Raw genomic sequence first — 15,604 nt, 5'->3', positions numbered from 1 at the left:
AGCAACTCGCTTACTAACTAAATATGAATACTCAATGCAATAAACAGCAGGAAGTGCAGCGAGGGGCAATGCTTCAGTGTGTTGTGTTGTGGTGAGGTGAGGTGCTAGGTGCATGGTGAGATGCGCTGCGAGGTGAACAAATCCAACATGTTTTTGGCCTAAGATTGCTTCGAGTCCCTCTGTCCTTCCTAAATCCAAACTGATCTTATGTCATCACCTTCAATTCATTTGAAGATAATGTTGGTAAAAATTTTTGAGGCATGAGTTACAAAGCTCAGTGTGCAGTATTGATCCATCTATTTGTGAATGATTTCTTAGAAATAGGTACAGTGAGATACGTACTGAAGTCAAATGCAGTGTGTCTGGTGTTATACATTTCACAAACCAGATCGAATAAGGTTTTCTTCACATAGTCTCGAGTACCTTTTATCAGTTCTGCAGATAAATTGTCAATCCCAGGTGCCTTTCTGCTTTTCAGGTTTTTCTTTGCTTGATTAAATTCACGAGGAAGTATTTCATCCTCCTCATCTTATTCATCTACTAGTTCTTCACTCTCTATAATTTCAAAATGTATGTGCTTTCCTTGATGTAAACTTCCAATCTTTCATTTCATGGCAATCTCAGAATTTTTGTACACAAGTTTTCCATTATGTGTCTTCACTCCTTTGCATCTGATCTTCCTGTCACCAAAGAATCTTTTGACTAATTTATATGCTACCTCAAATTTCAGATTGTTAAAGAGTTCTTCCATTTCTATACATTGCGATTCCAGAAGTTCTTTCATTAGCTGCCTTTGCTTCTCTGTTTATTTCATTTCTCAGTTTCCTATAATGCTCATGATGATTATACCAACTGATCATATGTCAAGATAGTGGTAGATGAGGTGAGTTCATGGTTGCCATATTATATTAAGGGTTTATTCCATCTTTTCAGATTAATATGGTTGTTTACCAGTTTATAGGTTTTCTTTTGTAGCTTAATATTGTTAAACGTGGTTTTTTATAACTTTTTTGAAGTATTTCACTTAGTGCTCATCAAATTTTTATTTGTTATTTTATTTACATGTAGACTGATTTACCAACCAGCACTATAAATGGTCCCCCTCCACCAAGTGCCAATAACCTCTTCAGAGGGTGGATGGACAGGTAGAAGTTCAGGGTACTCTTGCCCTTGGGATGAGAAATCATTCCTAAAGGTGCATGAACCATTCACATGGTCAGCAGAAGACAATAGGAAACTATCACAATAAAGGACTCTATTTGAATACACAGAAGTGATGAATCCTCATGTACTATATTTCCCTTGAGCACAAGAGATGATTGTGAGGATGGCAGTGTTGATATTCATATAAGTTTACTGGAAGTGCAGGCATGAACTCAGGTCATAACATCACTAGATTGTTTTAATAGGATTACATGGGCAAGATTGAGCCAAGTGATCATAATATAAACCTGGGCAATATAATGTGACATAACACTGACAAGTTTTAAAATGATCATAGTCGTCAGTGAAAACAGCTTTTATGTATGCATGCACGCGTGTGTACTCGTCATTTCTGATCATTTGAAAATGTATTATTGTTTTTAAGTGGAATTAGGATTTGGAAGAAGGTAGTCTTGGTCTCTGTTGTCCATGTCAGCAGTTGAGGCAGAACACAGAAAAACTGCTTGTAGGATGGGATGTTTAACCCTCAAATGGTTAAACGACGATGCATCGCCCTTTTTGTACACGTTGTTGTGGTCAACGACGATACATCGACTGTTTTGCAGCCGTTCATTTGACACGCTCTCGTTATGCGTAGTGACACACAAATGTGCTCTGTTTAGTATCATTTTAAACAGCAGATTACAGTCTCTCTTTTTACTCTAGTTGCTAGGTTGTAGACTGCCGTTTAAATGTACTGCACAGTCTTAAAATTCAGTCGTTAGGCTCGCTACCTTAACTGCGCAGTGCAATATGGCGCCCTGCCGCGTCACGGTGTCGTTCTGTTGTACGCCCTGTTTTTATCAGTGTTTTGCGGAAATGGCGAGTAATTTAGTTTCAAGACCCAAGAAATTTCGGTTCAAGTCCCATTCGGAAGATGTTGGATGAAATAATGAGTGACGCGAGTGATATGAGTGATAATGACAGTGACATTGATAGACCTCCTGAAAAGCTGGAACGTTTATGCGTAATCTGTGGACCAACAAAAACGGGGAAGGACCTGTTATTTGTGCCCTGGTTGTAACTGTGCAGTTCACAGGGAGTTTCACCACAATTTGCAGCACTTCCGGAGGCCTGAAAGGAGAGGAAGAAAAAGGAGAGCACAGTCTAGTTCTGGTAGCTCCTCTGAGTGACGTTGCGGGGGCGTTCTAGTGCTTGTGTATATATGTATATCTCTCTTTATTTTTGTATATAACATCTAAAGTGTTTAAATTTTTTTGAAGTGCATAAAATTGTGCACAATATTGTGATTTGACTTTCTCGGGTAAGTCGAATATTTTAGTGTCTGGTATGGGCGCAAACATTTTGATAATATAATTTTGGAACACTTTTTTGGAAACTCAGGATGGCTGTAAAGATATAATGAAAGGTACAAAACAAAAATATATTTATTTCAATAGCCTATGATATTAAGATTTAATAAAATGTTTTACACTGCATGATTTCCTTTTAAAACCTATTTTTAAGAATTTTTAGTGAAAGTATACAAAAATCCTGAAAATAGTGTGACAGTAACAGTCGTTTATATGGACCATTTGAGGGTTAAAACACGTTTTCTCATTTGTTACCGGTGCCACAAGCATTCTCTTTTAGTCCCTCGAACCAATCTTACATTTATGGCTCTGCCAGATATATAGGAAGCTATGGTACTATACTAAATCATCAACAGTGAACAAAATAAAATAAAAGTAAAAAGCAAATAGAATTATATCATGAGGAGGAGAAACAAGTTACTGTAAGACTGAAGTACTGAAGTTTGCAGTTAAAGGGAGTCCCACAAGGGTTGCCGTCCTTCCTGCATGCCGTGTGTCTAAATGAGAGCATGCTCGTTGTCACACCATTCCCATACACCTGTCAAAAACCCACCAAATTTTATGAATGAATAATCAGATTGAAAAACAATAAAACTTACCCCATTATAATGAGTGTTAAAAATGCTCTCCCTTGGCCTGTAGATAAGTGTTCTAGCATGTGATGATATTTGGGTTCATGCTTTGCAGTTCAGCCTCATGAAACATATTGCAATTATGTTTTCTTGCAGCTGGATTTCTTGGGCTTAAACTTGACACTTCTGTGATATTGTAAGGCTTAAATTTGTTTTCTTGCCTCCCACTATGCAGAAGAACATGAAACCTTGCTTTACTGACCCAGTTGCCTTAAAGATTTTCAGGGGGATCAGTCAAGTTTTTCACAAATATCCCAAATGTTTTTGTTTGTTAAGACAGTCAGTAAACTCATTTTTTGTTCAGCACTGAACCCAAGTTGTGAATTTATTCACAATTTTCTCAATTCCATAATGCATTGGAACTCGAGCACTAGAAAATTGTTTGTGGAAGTCTCTTCTCACGCTCCCAACAGATTCATGCTTTGCAAATCTACACCATACAAAAATATGCTGCTCAACACTTAATTCAGAAGCCTCAAACCATCCTAAACCAATCAGTTATTGGTGTATAAGAAGCAATCGCTCTGTACGCTGTACAGCTTATCGTAGACGAGCTGAGACTGAGACATCACTGGGTGAGCTTATGAGTCAGGTGGATATTGGATCAGTCATTCACCCAGAAACAGCACAGGGAACACTTTTCTGTGCACTTCTAATGGTGCTTTGCAGGTATTAATATTGCAGGCTGGATAGGAAAACTTTGCCAGAACTTGTGCTGTTAAAGAATAACAAATATGATATTAGTTGTTTAACAGTAATTTAAGTATATTTGTTAAAGTGTTATTGTTAATTTTCAGTCTATAGTGTAAAGCTGGAAGAGGAAAGATAGGTACATGATTTTACTGATATAAAAGGGATCAAGTGTAAAATCTTCATATGTGTAACAGAAGATATTTCTTTTGTCTTCTCCTTCCTCTTTTTCCTCTTTAAGTGTCATGCTGCTTCCTGTATCCTAACCTTGGCAATGTTTTTGTTCATCACTATCTTTACTTTTCCAGTACATTTAGTAATTAGCAATAAATTCTTTAATTCATAAGTGTGCCTCATATCATGCACGATGACCTTTTCATCTTTGTGACTGCATGACATGGGACTGGCATTTCTATGTACCTTACTAAAATGTCTTCTACCTTATTTAATATTGCATCACTGGATTATGGTAAATCTGCACTGGGAAACATTGTTTTCATTGTTTAACAAATATGCATGTAAACTGAATGTTCAAATTGAAGCATGTGTTTAATATACTAACCATGTGGGATGTGATTGAAGGTATGACCAGATTCGACTGAGCTTACAGCAGCAGGCTAACAACTAGCATGTTGGAATTCTTGAGCACCAGGTGACAGAGGTATGCTTCCTTTGCTTCTTGACTAACACCTTTACACTCATTTTAATGTTGTCCTTGTGTTATTTGATACTCTTTTGTGGGGAAGTGATTGTACTTCCTGTGATGTATGAAAATATACAGTGTTATTTACTTATGCAGATTCATTGACATTAAAATATGTTTGGCTGAGGCTTTGAGAATGTGCGAGTACAATGAGACACGTGTGTCTGATGGGATTGTATTTTTAAGAAAGAATAAGCTGTAGCTCAGATCCCTGCCAAGAAAACAGATGGCAAGGGCTTTCTAGCTCAGTGAGTGAAACATTGGATCCAAACTCTAAAGGTTGTGAATTTACTTACCACTGTTGTCTGGTTGGCCATTTTTGTCCTGTATCTAACGTATCCTTCGGCATTTAATAAATGTACTCAATGTTGCCTAATAAATTGAAAGTCTATTTGAAGTAGGTACATTGAGATTGTAAAAGCTAACTATTCGGCTTCATTCTTTGGTATTGTTACAAGGGACTGAACTTTTGAATGTACGTACATATGCGAATAAACCCCGCCATTAAAAAAAAAAAAAAAAAACTGCTGCCGCTCCCTAATTTGAGGGGAGAAAATTTTGAAAACATTTTCTGTGTGTCTCTGTACCCTTGTTAAATATTTATCCTGAAAATCGTAAATTCTACAGTGCAATAAATAATAAAATTATGAAGCAATTTGTCACGCGGTATCCTTCACTGAAGTGTCACTACAGAGACCTCAGTTTCAGAGGGTTCGATTCTCGGCTGGGTCAGTTCGTTAGGCTTGGGGACTGGGTGTTTTGGTTTGTCCCAGTACTCTCCTCTCCATACACACACCATACTACACTGCACAACCAACCACCACAAACATACAGTAGTGGGTTTGCATCAGGAAGGTCATCCAACCATAAAACGGGGCCAGATCTTTCATTCTCAATGCGATTTCATTTCGGTGCACATAAATATCACCTGAGATACGTTCACTTCCTTGCATAAAACCACTTTATTGCTGCTAGGTCGTCTATTCCTTACACACCCAGTTATAGACAATTATATACAACACTACACTTTTTTTTCCTTTTTTGGGTGTGGCTATTTCTAGCCAGGTGCAGCCCTTGTAAGGCAGACCCTCCGTTGAGGGTGGACGGCATCTGGCATTTGTAGGTAACTGCGTGTTATTGTGGTGGAGGATAGTGTTGTGTGTTGTGTGTGAGTTGCAGGGATGTTGAGAACAGCACAAATACCCAGCCCCCGTGCCACTGGAATTAACCAATTAAGGTTAAAATCACCGACCCGACCGGGAATTGAACCCAGGACCTTCCAAACCGAAGACCAGTACGCTCACCATTTAGCCAACGAGTCAGACAACACTACACTATTAAGGAAAACACACTGAGGCACCATATTTACTCATGTGTTAGACCGCCCCTTCCCCCCCCCCCCCACATTTACAGCCAAAAATGTAAGAGGGGGGTCCAATATGTGATAACCTCAAATTTTTGTGCAGTGAGCACATGACTTCTAGGCTATAAAGAGCTATAAATTTTACATGTTAACATTCAACACTATTCTTTAACAAACTTACAAATGTATTCTGAGTTTTACTGGCTATTTTTGTTGGAAGGCAGTATTTCTAAATTTAAAAAGAATAAATGGTGAACACATGATTTTTAGGCCTACATATAAAGTAAATATTGTCAGTTTTAGTTACTCTTACATTACATCATTTATTTCATCTCATTAATTCCTCTGATGAGGTTGACGTCAGGAAGGGCATGCGGTCGTAAAAACTTGCTACGAAGATTCGTCTCGCTTCATGCTTGACCCTGTAGAGAAAAGGGATAAGGATATTATGCAATATTAATACAAGAGGACGTAATGGCAGTCATTTGTGTCTGTCAGTTAAGCAGTAGGCCTACCACACAGTAAACCTGATCATTGCTTACATTTGAATTATCGTAGTCTTGTGCCGCCAACTTCTCTGCTACCGGCATGTCGTAATTCCAAAGGATATCATCTTCACGGCAATTGCGATTATTCGAGATCCCATCTTTTGGCAACTTAAGAAATAGTTCTGTTCCCAACTATAGAGTCCAAACAGTGAGAATCTATTCGCAAATGGTTTCTGGAGATGGTCTACGTTATTCCCAGTTGGTGTATGTGTAGCAGAAGCCACCCCTTCTGAATAAAGCCGTGCTGTAAAAAGCGTTTCAACCCACCAGCTGATAACTAGCATATGTTATTAGTTGTACTCCCGAATGTAATACATAGTGATTGGAAGCATTCTTTGGAAAGATGTGGCTATTGAAAGCCAGACCTTTATATTTTACGTATATTTCATGCTTGTTCTCTACATTTATCACATCAGGATTTACCTAAACAGCTGTAATTGAGATAAGAGAGACCACATTGTTTAGGTTAGGTATGCTACTAAGTATTGTAGTTCCACAACAGAAAGAATAAAAATAACTAACAGGAAAGCTTGTCACATTTATGGATATCTATAGGTGTGGTGGTAATGTGTTTTAGTATCATAATGTTTAATTTTGCACATTCATTGCCTCCATATTTTTTTTATTAACACAAAAAATGTTCTGTTTGGTGTCTTCAAAAATCATAAAAGTAGTTAGTGGGGATTAAAATCAATACCATTATTATTATTATTATTATTATTATTATTTAATAATGGTTTCAACAGACATTCAGCCATGGGTCTACAGTGCACGAATCCAATCATAAATTTTCCGACATAGACAAAGACCTGCAAATAATTGAAACCATGGAAAAGGGACCCGTGCTCAATATCAAAGAAATGTTTTACATATCTTAGATCAACAAGTTAATTTTAATCATAATCTGAACGAATCCACTGAAAAAACAAACATTCTTTACTACGCCATTCATCCCCTCATCAAGACATACCGGTATCTAGACAGAACGGCTAGACAACAAAGCACTTCCCTTCTCTCGCACACCCCCTCCACACCTCAACCAACCCAAAGCAAGCCACACCCCTTCCCCCTCCTCTCCCTGCCCCCTCTCCTAGCCAACGGTAGCACCACACACACACACACACACACACACACACAAGTACAGTTGAACAGATCACAACCCACTCTTCAAATGACAGGTTAGCATGAGCGGGAACAGTGAGTAAGTAATACAAATATCATTTTCAATTTAACTTGATCACAAACAGTTTCTCATTTCTTTCTTTTCTTTTTCTTTTTCCTGAGACGCCCACCTTCAATGCATGTTTCCATAAGCCAAGGCCATACCATCACCATTCTACATCAACAGTAGTTGACGACAGTTACAACTGCGTAAGCAAGTGCTCCATAATGAAGGATGTTCCCCCAGCTCTTCAACCAATTTAAATCGACCAATAAGTTTATTCCATACTATCCTAAGACACTGCAAGATTACATAAACTAAAACCAGCAATTTCTAAATGTTTCATTGTCAAATGTATTTCATTTCAACTATGTCATATATTCAAGTTGATTGAAACAGGACCAACAATTATGTTTCATGTTCCACAAACACACGGCAATAATATTAAATCAGATCCAAGAACTTTCTTAAAATACCAAGCATTTCAAGCCAGTGTATAATTTCAGCTGATTCATGTATCCATATAGATGAAAGGTCCAACAAGTCTATTCCACATCTTCAAACACGTGCAGTGTTTTAGCCCAGATCCAAGAACTTTCATAAATTACCAAACATTTCATGTGATTGTGTGGTATAATTAGTCATTAAGTTTTGTTTCAAATGGTTCACAGGTTTTCAGATGATTGTGACAAGACCAATTGATAAGTCTATGCCGAGTTATACAAACATACGACAGTATTTTTTACCCAAATTCAAGAACATTAAAGTGCCATGTGTTTCATATCAATGTATAAATTTTCAGTCAATGTGTGTATTCTCAACTACGATAGTGCATTTGTTTCCAGTAGATTGAAACAAGACTAACAAGTCTATTCCGTGTTCCACGAACACACAACAAATTTTTTAAACCAAAACCAAGAACTTTTTAAGTGCCAAGTAGTTTGTCTTTGTACATTTCATATCAATGTATATATATTTCATCCAGTTTAATTAGATAGAAACAAGACTATCAAGTCCAAGAACATTCTTAAAGCGCCATGTGTTTCATATCATTATAAGTGGTTTCATGTCATATTTGTGTATATTTTCTACCAGTGCACATATTTCCAGTGTTCCGTGGGTTTGATAATCTGTTCCCCAGGCGTGATATTATTCTTCAAGCTTTTTATCAAGATCCATTTCAGTGTCAGACATGGATTAGTTTTAAAATACAATGTGACACAATTACTTTTAGATGAACATTTTAATTTTTCAAAGTGATTTTAGTATGTGTACATATTTTATTCAATATTTTTTTGCAGTAATTATTATGTAACCACAGTATCAATACCATTAAGAGTTCATCAATACGATTTATGTAATTTGATAAGATTGAATGAGGCTGATGATGCCCAATAAAAAGTAGGCGAAACATCTATTGAATAGGTGGTATTTAAATTACTCCTTTTGTAAACTTAGTGATGCAGTTTTAAGTCCTTATTCATGAAGACTCAGTGCATTAACCATCTCAATGCTGCATGAGCAGCCCCAATTCTTTTATCAATGTCTTGTTCGCAAGTACACCATTTAGACAAGATGCATCCAAGATATGAAAAGTGGTCGACCTGTTCGTGTTGTGTCTAGGATGGAGACACTGAACTCGGGAAGAGTTCATTCTGAGGCAGGTTGTGCAAGTACCTTAATTTTTTTTCCCGCATTAATGGCAAGACCAAAGCGATCACATGCAGTTTTAAAGCAGTTGACTGACTGTTGTAGTTCTGCAGGTGTTAGAGCAGGAGATGCAGTGTCATTGGCATACTGCAGTTCTGTCACCCGGGTAACCGGAGTACGTCTTTGTGAGCGAAGTCTTACCAGATTGAAAAGGCCTCCATTGAAACAAAATTTAATCTCCTTGCCTAAGTTGTTTGCAGATAATTCATGCAGCATGGCAGCTATGTACAGTACAAAGAGTGTAGGAGCAACCACACAGCCTTGTTTCAATCCATGAGTGATTGGAAAGAAATCTGATACTAAGTTACCATGAAGAACCTGTCCAGACATGCGATCATGAAGAGCTTGTACCAATTCCACATAACGTTCAGGGATATCCAAAATGTCTCAATACTTTCCACATAACAGATCTTGGTACTGAATCAGACTTTTTCTAGATCATAGAACACTAAATACAGAGGCTGCTGTTGCTCTGCATTTTTCCTGGAGTTGTCTAGCACAGATCATATCTGTTGTGCCTCTGGAGGTTCGGAAACTACATTGAGACTCGGGCAAAATCCTCTCTGAGATAACTCTGAGCCGGTTTAATACAATCCTTGCGACAATTTTACCTGCAATTGACAAAAGTGATATACCACGGTAGTTCCCACATACACTACGATCTCCTTTCTTGAAGATAGTGATGATGGTAGGAATCTTCAAGTCATCGGGTACTTCTTGAGTTTCCTAAATCAAGAGGATGAGTGTGAAAAGTCTAGTCTTCTAGGGTATACCTCCATTTTGTATCAGTTCCAGAGGAATGTTAAGACCAGGAGCCTTTCTTGGTTTTAGTTGATTGAGTGCTTTGGTGAAGTCTCTGTATGTGGGTGTAACTGTCATTCATTGGTTTTGTGAGGGGGGGGGGAAAAAAAAAAACAAGACTGGTTTGATGAAAATAATGAAGAAGTTAAATGATCATTGCCAAACAGAAAGCCCATCCATCCTATCTTTATGATCCATCTTCCAATTAGGGCTGCTGAGGGACATAACGAAGAAAGTCCTCAGCAACATTGGAGACATGATTTAGAAGTACAGAGAAATGTTCTTTCCATTTCTCCATTATCAGTTAAAATGATAGAGTTGTCAGCAGTCTTCAGTGACCTGGATGAAGTTCGAATTGGACCATATATCTCCTTTATGCCAGCATAAAAGTTTAGCAGGTCACGGGCATCAGATAGTCTTTCCAGTTCTTCAGCCTTTTGTTACTCTAATTTGTGCCTAACATTTTCCTTTAAGTTCCAAGAAATGTGATTTCCTCACATTGGAAGATGGATCATAAAGATAGGATAGATGGGCTTCACGTTTGGCATTGATCAGACATTTAATTTCTTCATTATTTTCATCAAACCAGTCTTGTTTTTTTTTGTTTTTGTTTTTTCCTCACAAAACCAATTGTTTCCTTGGCTGACTCAGTGATGACCTTCTGAAGCGTGGCCCATTCCTAATTTGTACTATCACTGCTGACTAGCCAGTTTGTTTGAGATTGCATTTCTGTAATCTGTAGCAGTGGATTCAGTTTGAAGTTTAGAAGTATAGAATTTCTTTCTGGGCAGGTTGTGGATGGATCTTTTTGGTTTGTGACAGATTAATATTCTCAACTGGCAAAAAAGGAGGAGCTTATGATTTGTCCAGCAGTCATAGACATTTCTTGCAGTCCATGTAACATGGACATCTTTTTTATCACATTACCTGGTGATGATATAGTCAATGATGTGCCAGTGCTTTGAGCGAGGATGCATCCAAGTGGTCGTGTAGCGATTAGGCAGGCAGAACCAAGTGTTAGTAATAAAGAGTTCATCTTCAGCACATAAGCCAAGGAGCAGTAGACCATTGGCATAACAGTTGCCAAGTCCATGTTTTCCCATCACATTGCTCCATAATTGGTCATCTTTACCAACTCTTGCATTGAAATCTCCAAGTAGTAAGAGTTTGTCTCTTGGTGGTACTTTCGTGATGGTAATGCTCAGCAGGTTGCAGAATTGGTCTTTAGCTTCTACATCAGCATCCAAGGTGGGAGTGTATGCGGAGATGAGTGTCATAGATTTGGCTTCAGAGAGTGGGATTCGGAGAGCCATAATTCTTTCGCTGACATTGGTTGGAGTTAGCTGATAATCATTCACCAACATGGTCTTCACGGCGAATCCAACACCATGAATGCGGTGTTCTCCCTCATCTTTTCCCTTCCAGAAGATTATGTAGCCTGAGCTGAACTCTGTAAGTTTACCGTTGCTGGATAGTTTGGTTTCACTTAAGGTAGCAATATCAATTTTCATTAGTCCAAGCTCATGGGTGGCAAGTGCTGTTCTTCTCTCAGGTCTGTTACTGTCTTTCAAATCAAGTAGGGTTTGAACATTCCAGGTTCCTATAGTCAAAGTTTTGGTAATCTTAGTTTTTCGACCTATAACGGGTGACCCGCTGGGTGCGGCCTCCCAGCCGGCTGAGAGTGTGACTACTGATGTTTAGCCCACATTTTCTAGGGCCTTCCTCATCCTAAATAGGCCTGCCCAAACACAGCTGCGGGACTGAATTCCTGTGTAGTCATGGGGTCTCAGAGAGACGACCATCACACATCTGCTGCCAATGTGCAGGTCCGAACTAGAGGCTTCCAGTTTCACCCAAAAACCTGCCTCCACCATCCTTATCCCATCACCGTTGGACTTGAGTTGAAGGGCGTGACAGCAGGAAAAAGTGCCACAAGCAGGATTTCGTTTAAGATGGATCACAGCTTGCAAGGAAGTGACCCACACACTATGATCTCGGAACTATACCCTGCGTCACAAATGAAATGCGACATGCAGTTTCTAGTACCACGACTGCAATGGACTGCTGCAGACTCGAAATACCATTGAGTTGTGCCTTCACAGCCAGTCCGTCTGGCAGGACCTCATCCGCCTCCACAACCCATGAGAACCACGAAAAAGAGGCTCCTCCGTCCGTTTTGCCGTTGGGCCAAAGACACAGATGATGGGTTCCAGTGTCATTTCCTACACTGAGGGGTCCTTCACCCCACCCAGAAGGGCTCATCTGCCCAAAGCCGTTGGCCCCTATGGGGGGTCGAGTTATTTACCGCCGCTTGTCACTCGGTGTTAGCAGTTTTTACAGCTGGTTGCCAAGCCAGCTAACGCTCCTCCTTTCCCATTCTGGACTTGGGACCGGGTAATGCCGGACAACAAATCAGTGAAAAATATTGTTCTTAGTGTGTAATTTTCATCTGAGCTTTTTATTTCTATTTTAATCTAAACCTTTCAAATATTTTTGGAAATTGTTCTCAATCTTCATGTAGCTTAAGATGTCCTATACCAAAGGACAAAACACGTAGTATTATCGATGTAACTTGCATTTTCTCTTATGACACTATATTAATTAGTACCGGTATTCAAAGTTTTACATTATATATCGTTAACCTTTCAAATGAAATGTTTCATTCATGGCTGTACGTGCACACTGTCCCTTTTCAGTCACATATTCACATATCATGTTTTCAGTTTCTGAAAACTTGACTCTTTGACTGCAAAATGCCAGGCAGTTACTCTTTGTTCAAGATCAACTTTATTCTCCTCCAGTCACATACTATAACTCTCATTCTCATTGTACTTTCTTCCCACAGCACGATTGCAAATTTGCTCTATCTCTTCAATAATGATGAGTTTTTCTTTAGTGATGAGCAGTATACCATATAATGAGAACTCCCATTGCTCATTCTAAACACTTGCTACTACCTCATCCTAAACACATGCTACTACTTACACTGATACCGCACAAACAACGCAATATGTACTCGACACAGTTCTCAATTTTAGAAGGAACTGAGTTCAGTTAAGAAAAGCACTATCTATATCAGTACAAATCATGCTTTCTTTGTTAGAACTGGTATGGCTTTGTCATTTTATAAAAATACCAGCTTTCAAATTTATGTATGTGAAGAGCACTGTACCAATCTTGATGTAAAAAATACTCATACCTTGACTTTTTGCCACTGGATTGTGAAAAATACTATGTGGGGATTATTTGTGTATATATAGTATTTTGTTTTCCCTCTTAAATCAGTAATTGCATCACTGCAGTAACTTTGCTGTTACTCGTTTTCCGTTCACTGATTTTTATCTAAAATTTTCCTCTTATCAAGGTTCAGTTTAATTCCATTTGATTTGAACATATTTATTTCATACTTTCAGGCTTGATTTGGATCTTCAGGCTCGCTCTAGTAGGAGGATTCTTCCCTGGTGGTCTTCAAGATCTACTCCGAAGACGACTGCTGTGATGTGATGACAGATGTACCTCCTCTTGCTGCTCTGCTTTCATTGCAGGCATTTTTAGTGAACTTGTGATCTAAGGTATATACTGGGCACAAAATATATCCTAAACAGTGATTAATATTGGCACTTCCACTTTTGCTGGAAGTGTTTGGGAGTGTATAGTATATATCTGTCTTGAAATTGGGGGGGGGGGGGTTTCAAGCGACTTTATTTTTTGCTGATCTCTGCATAACAATGGCTGTACAAGAATAGATCTACACCCTCCAAGTTTCTATAATGCTTTAATAGCAACACACTATTCAGCCAGTAGTATTAATGGGATTATCACTAGTATTAAAACACATTGAAATATTTGCTTGATAAGTACTGTAATTTTCAGTATTCAATTTTGCACAATTTTTGTATTAGGATTAATTTTCAAAATAAGTGGTTTCGCAAAGTTATCTCAAGACGATGTAAACGGCAAATTTTTAATATTTATTTTTTTGTAAATGTCTATGTTCAGTGAAAGAGCATTCAAAATTTCATAAGAGATTTATGCCAGACTGATATTATTGTGTTTGTAAGAAGAATATTATTTGAAGATAAGAGGAATGATCTCATGTAGACATTTTTGTTAAGTATTTTCTCCAGTAACAAGCTATTGAATAGCCCTGTAAATAAAATACTACCCTCCAGAACTGAAATTATATTTTGCTTGATATTGGAATTTATTTTGTACATAGAAAACAGAATCTCATTGAAACATTGTTTCACATAGGTAGATCTGTGTTTTTGTAAATGTGTATATACAGTACACTGTACTTAGATTTCATTGTGTAACTATATCAAATGAAAATGCAAATAATTGTGTAAGCGTGAATTGTGTGTATGGGCTGTATTAATGAACATTATGAATGTTACGTGGTGTATGTTAGCAAAATAATGTGGACAGGTGCTTGTAACCATATGTAAAATACAAGGAATCACATTGTACCTTCACAGAAATTTTCTCCCCTTGATTTTAAATTGTTGTGCTTCTCTAACCAACATATTATGATAATAAAATAGACTTATCATCCTTCTATTAATTACTGAAGAGCTTAACACAGAAGCATCGCTTATGATTTGGAATATTATTAAATTGTTTTGATTTAATGGGTCTTTACCAAGAAATGTAAGGAGCACATTTTTTTAAATGGTGAGATGAAATTGCAGTAATTTGTATATGTGTATGTTTATGAGGAAATCACATTTTCTTCTTTGAAATGAGGTTCATGGCAATAAAATAAATAATTCAATCCGATCCTTCGTTAACATGGCATTTACCATATTTACTCAAATAATCTGTACATGTATTTTGTAAAAACGTATATTAAAAATCTGAGATTGTAAAGTTTGTAAAGATTGTAAAGATTGTAAAGTTTAAAATAATGGAACTTAAGAAAAGATTAAAGACTGTAAAAACCAGACAGAGAAGAGACATACAGGCACAGTGAGAATGGAACAATGTAGTATCACATTTTTATCAAGATAGTAGACAATATTGTGGAGGGAACAGATAAGAACTTTGCCTAGAATATAGATATACTTCACACCATTTCCACTGCTGATCATTCCTCAGATTCATTCATGAATTCTAAAATCTTCTGCAACTTTGCTCAATTTTATAATGGAGATGAGGAAACTTACTCATATAAAATAGTCAGTGCTCTCTTGTCAAAATTGTGCATAAGGATTGTGACAATACACCTAGTTTTCCCAAATATTAACAGAATTGAAGAGTGTTTCAAATAAATGAAAGGTGTATGGGTATTCCCGAGAATCTGTACTGCGATGTAGCCATCTTGGCCATTAAAGGCTCCGCCCAAATTGTTAGAAATCACATTTATAGTACTGCATAAGGATTAACTACAGAAAACTGTTCATGGTTAAACATACATTCATTCAATATTCAAGTGTTATGGTATACTCTGTCAGATTTAGGCAGCCTATCATTGTAGGAA

General features: G+C 37.6%; 1 protein-coding gene across 6 annotated transcripts in view; it reads left to right on the top strand.

Annotated features, from left to right (window-relative positions):
• The window catches only part of LOC136874078 (uncharacterized), a 309,462-nt gene extending 294,464 nt beyond the window's left edge, over positions 1-14,998 (top strand). For 5 of the 6 annotated variants that reach the window (XM_067147606.2, XM_067147608.2, XM_067147604.2 and 2 more), the window contains one exon: positions 13,539-14,998. In XM_067147606.2, the coding sequence (XP_067003707.2) occupies positions 13,539-13,629 (91 nt within the window). In that variant the 3' untranslated portion in view covers positions 13,630-14,998. Of the gene's footprint in view, positions 1-4,420; positions 4,500-13,538 lie in introns of all 6 variants that reach the window. The other variant, XM_067147605.2, reaches the window with a different exon arrangement.
• The last annotated feature ends 606 nt before the right edge of the window (positions 14,999-15,604 follow it).

The sequence above is a fragment of the Anabrus simplex genome, chromosome 5, assembly GCF_040414725.1.
Source record: "Anabrus simplex isolate iqAnaSimp1 chromosome 5, ASM4041472v1, whole genome shotgun sequence".
NCBI lineage: Eukaryota > Metazoa > Arthropoda > Insecta > Orthoptera > Tettigoniidae > Anabrus > Anabrus simplex.
This window is presented reverse-complemented; position numbering and strand designations above follow the sequence as displayed.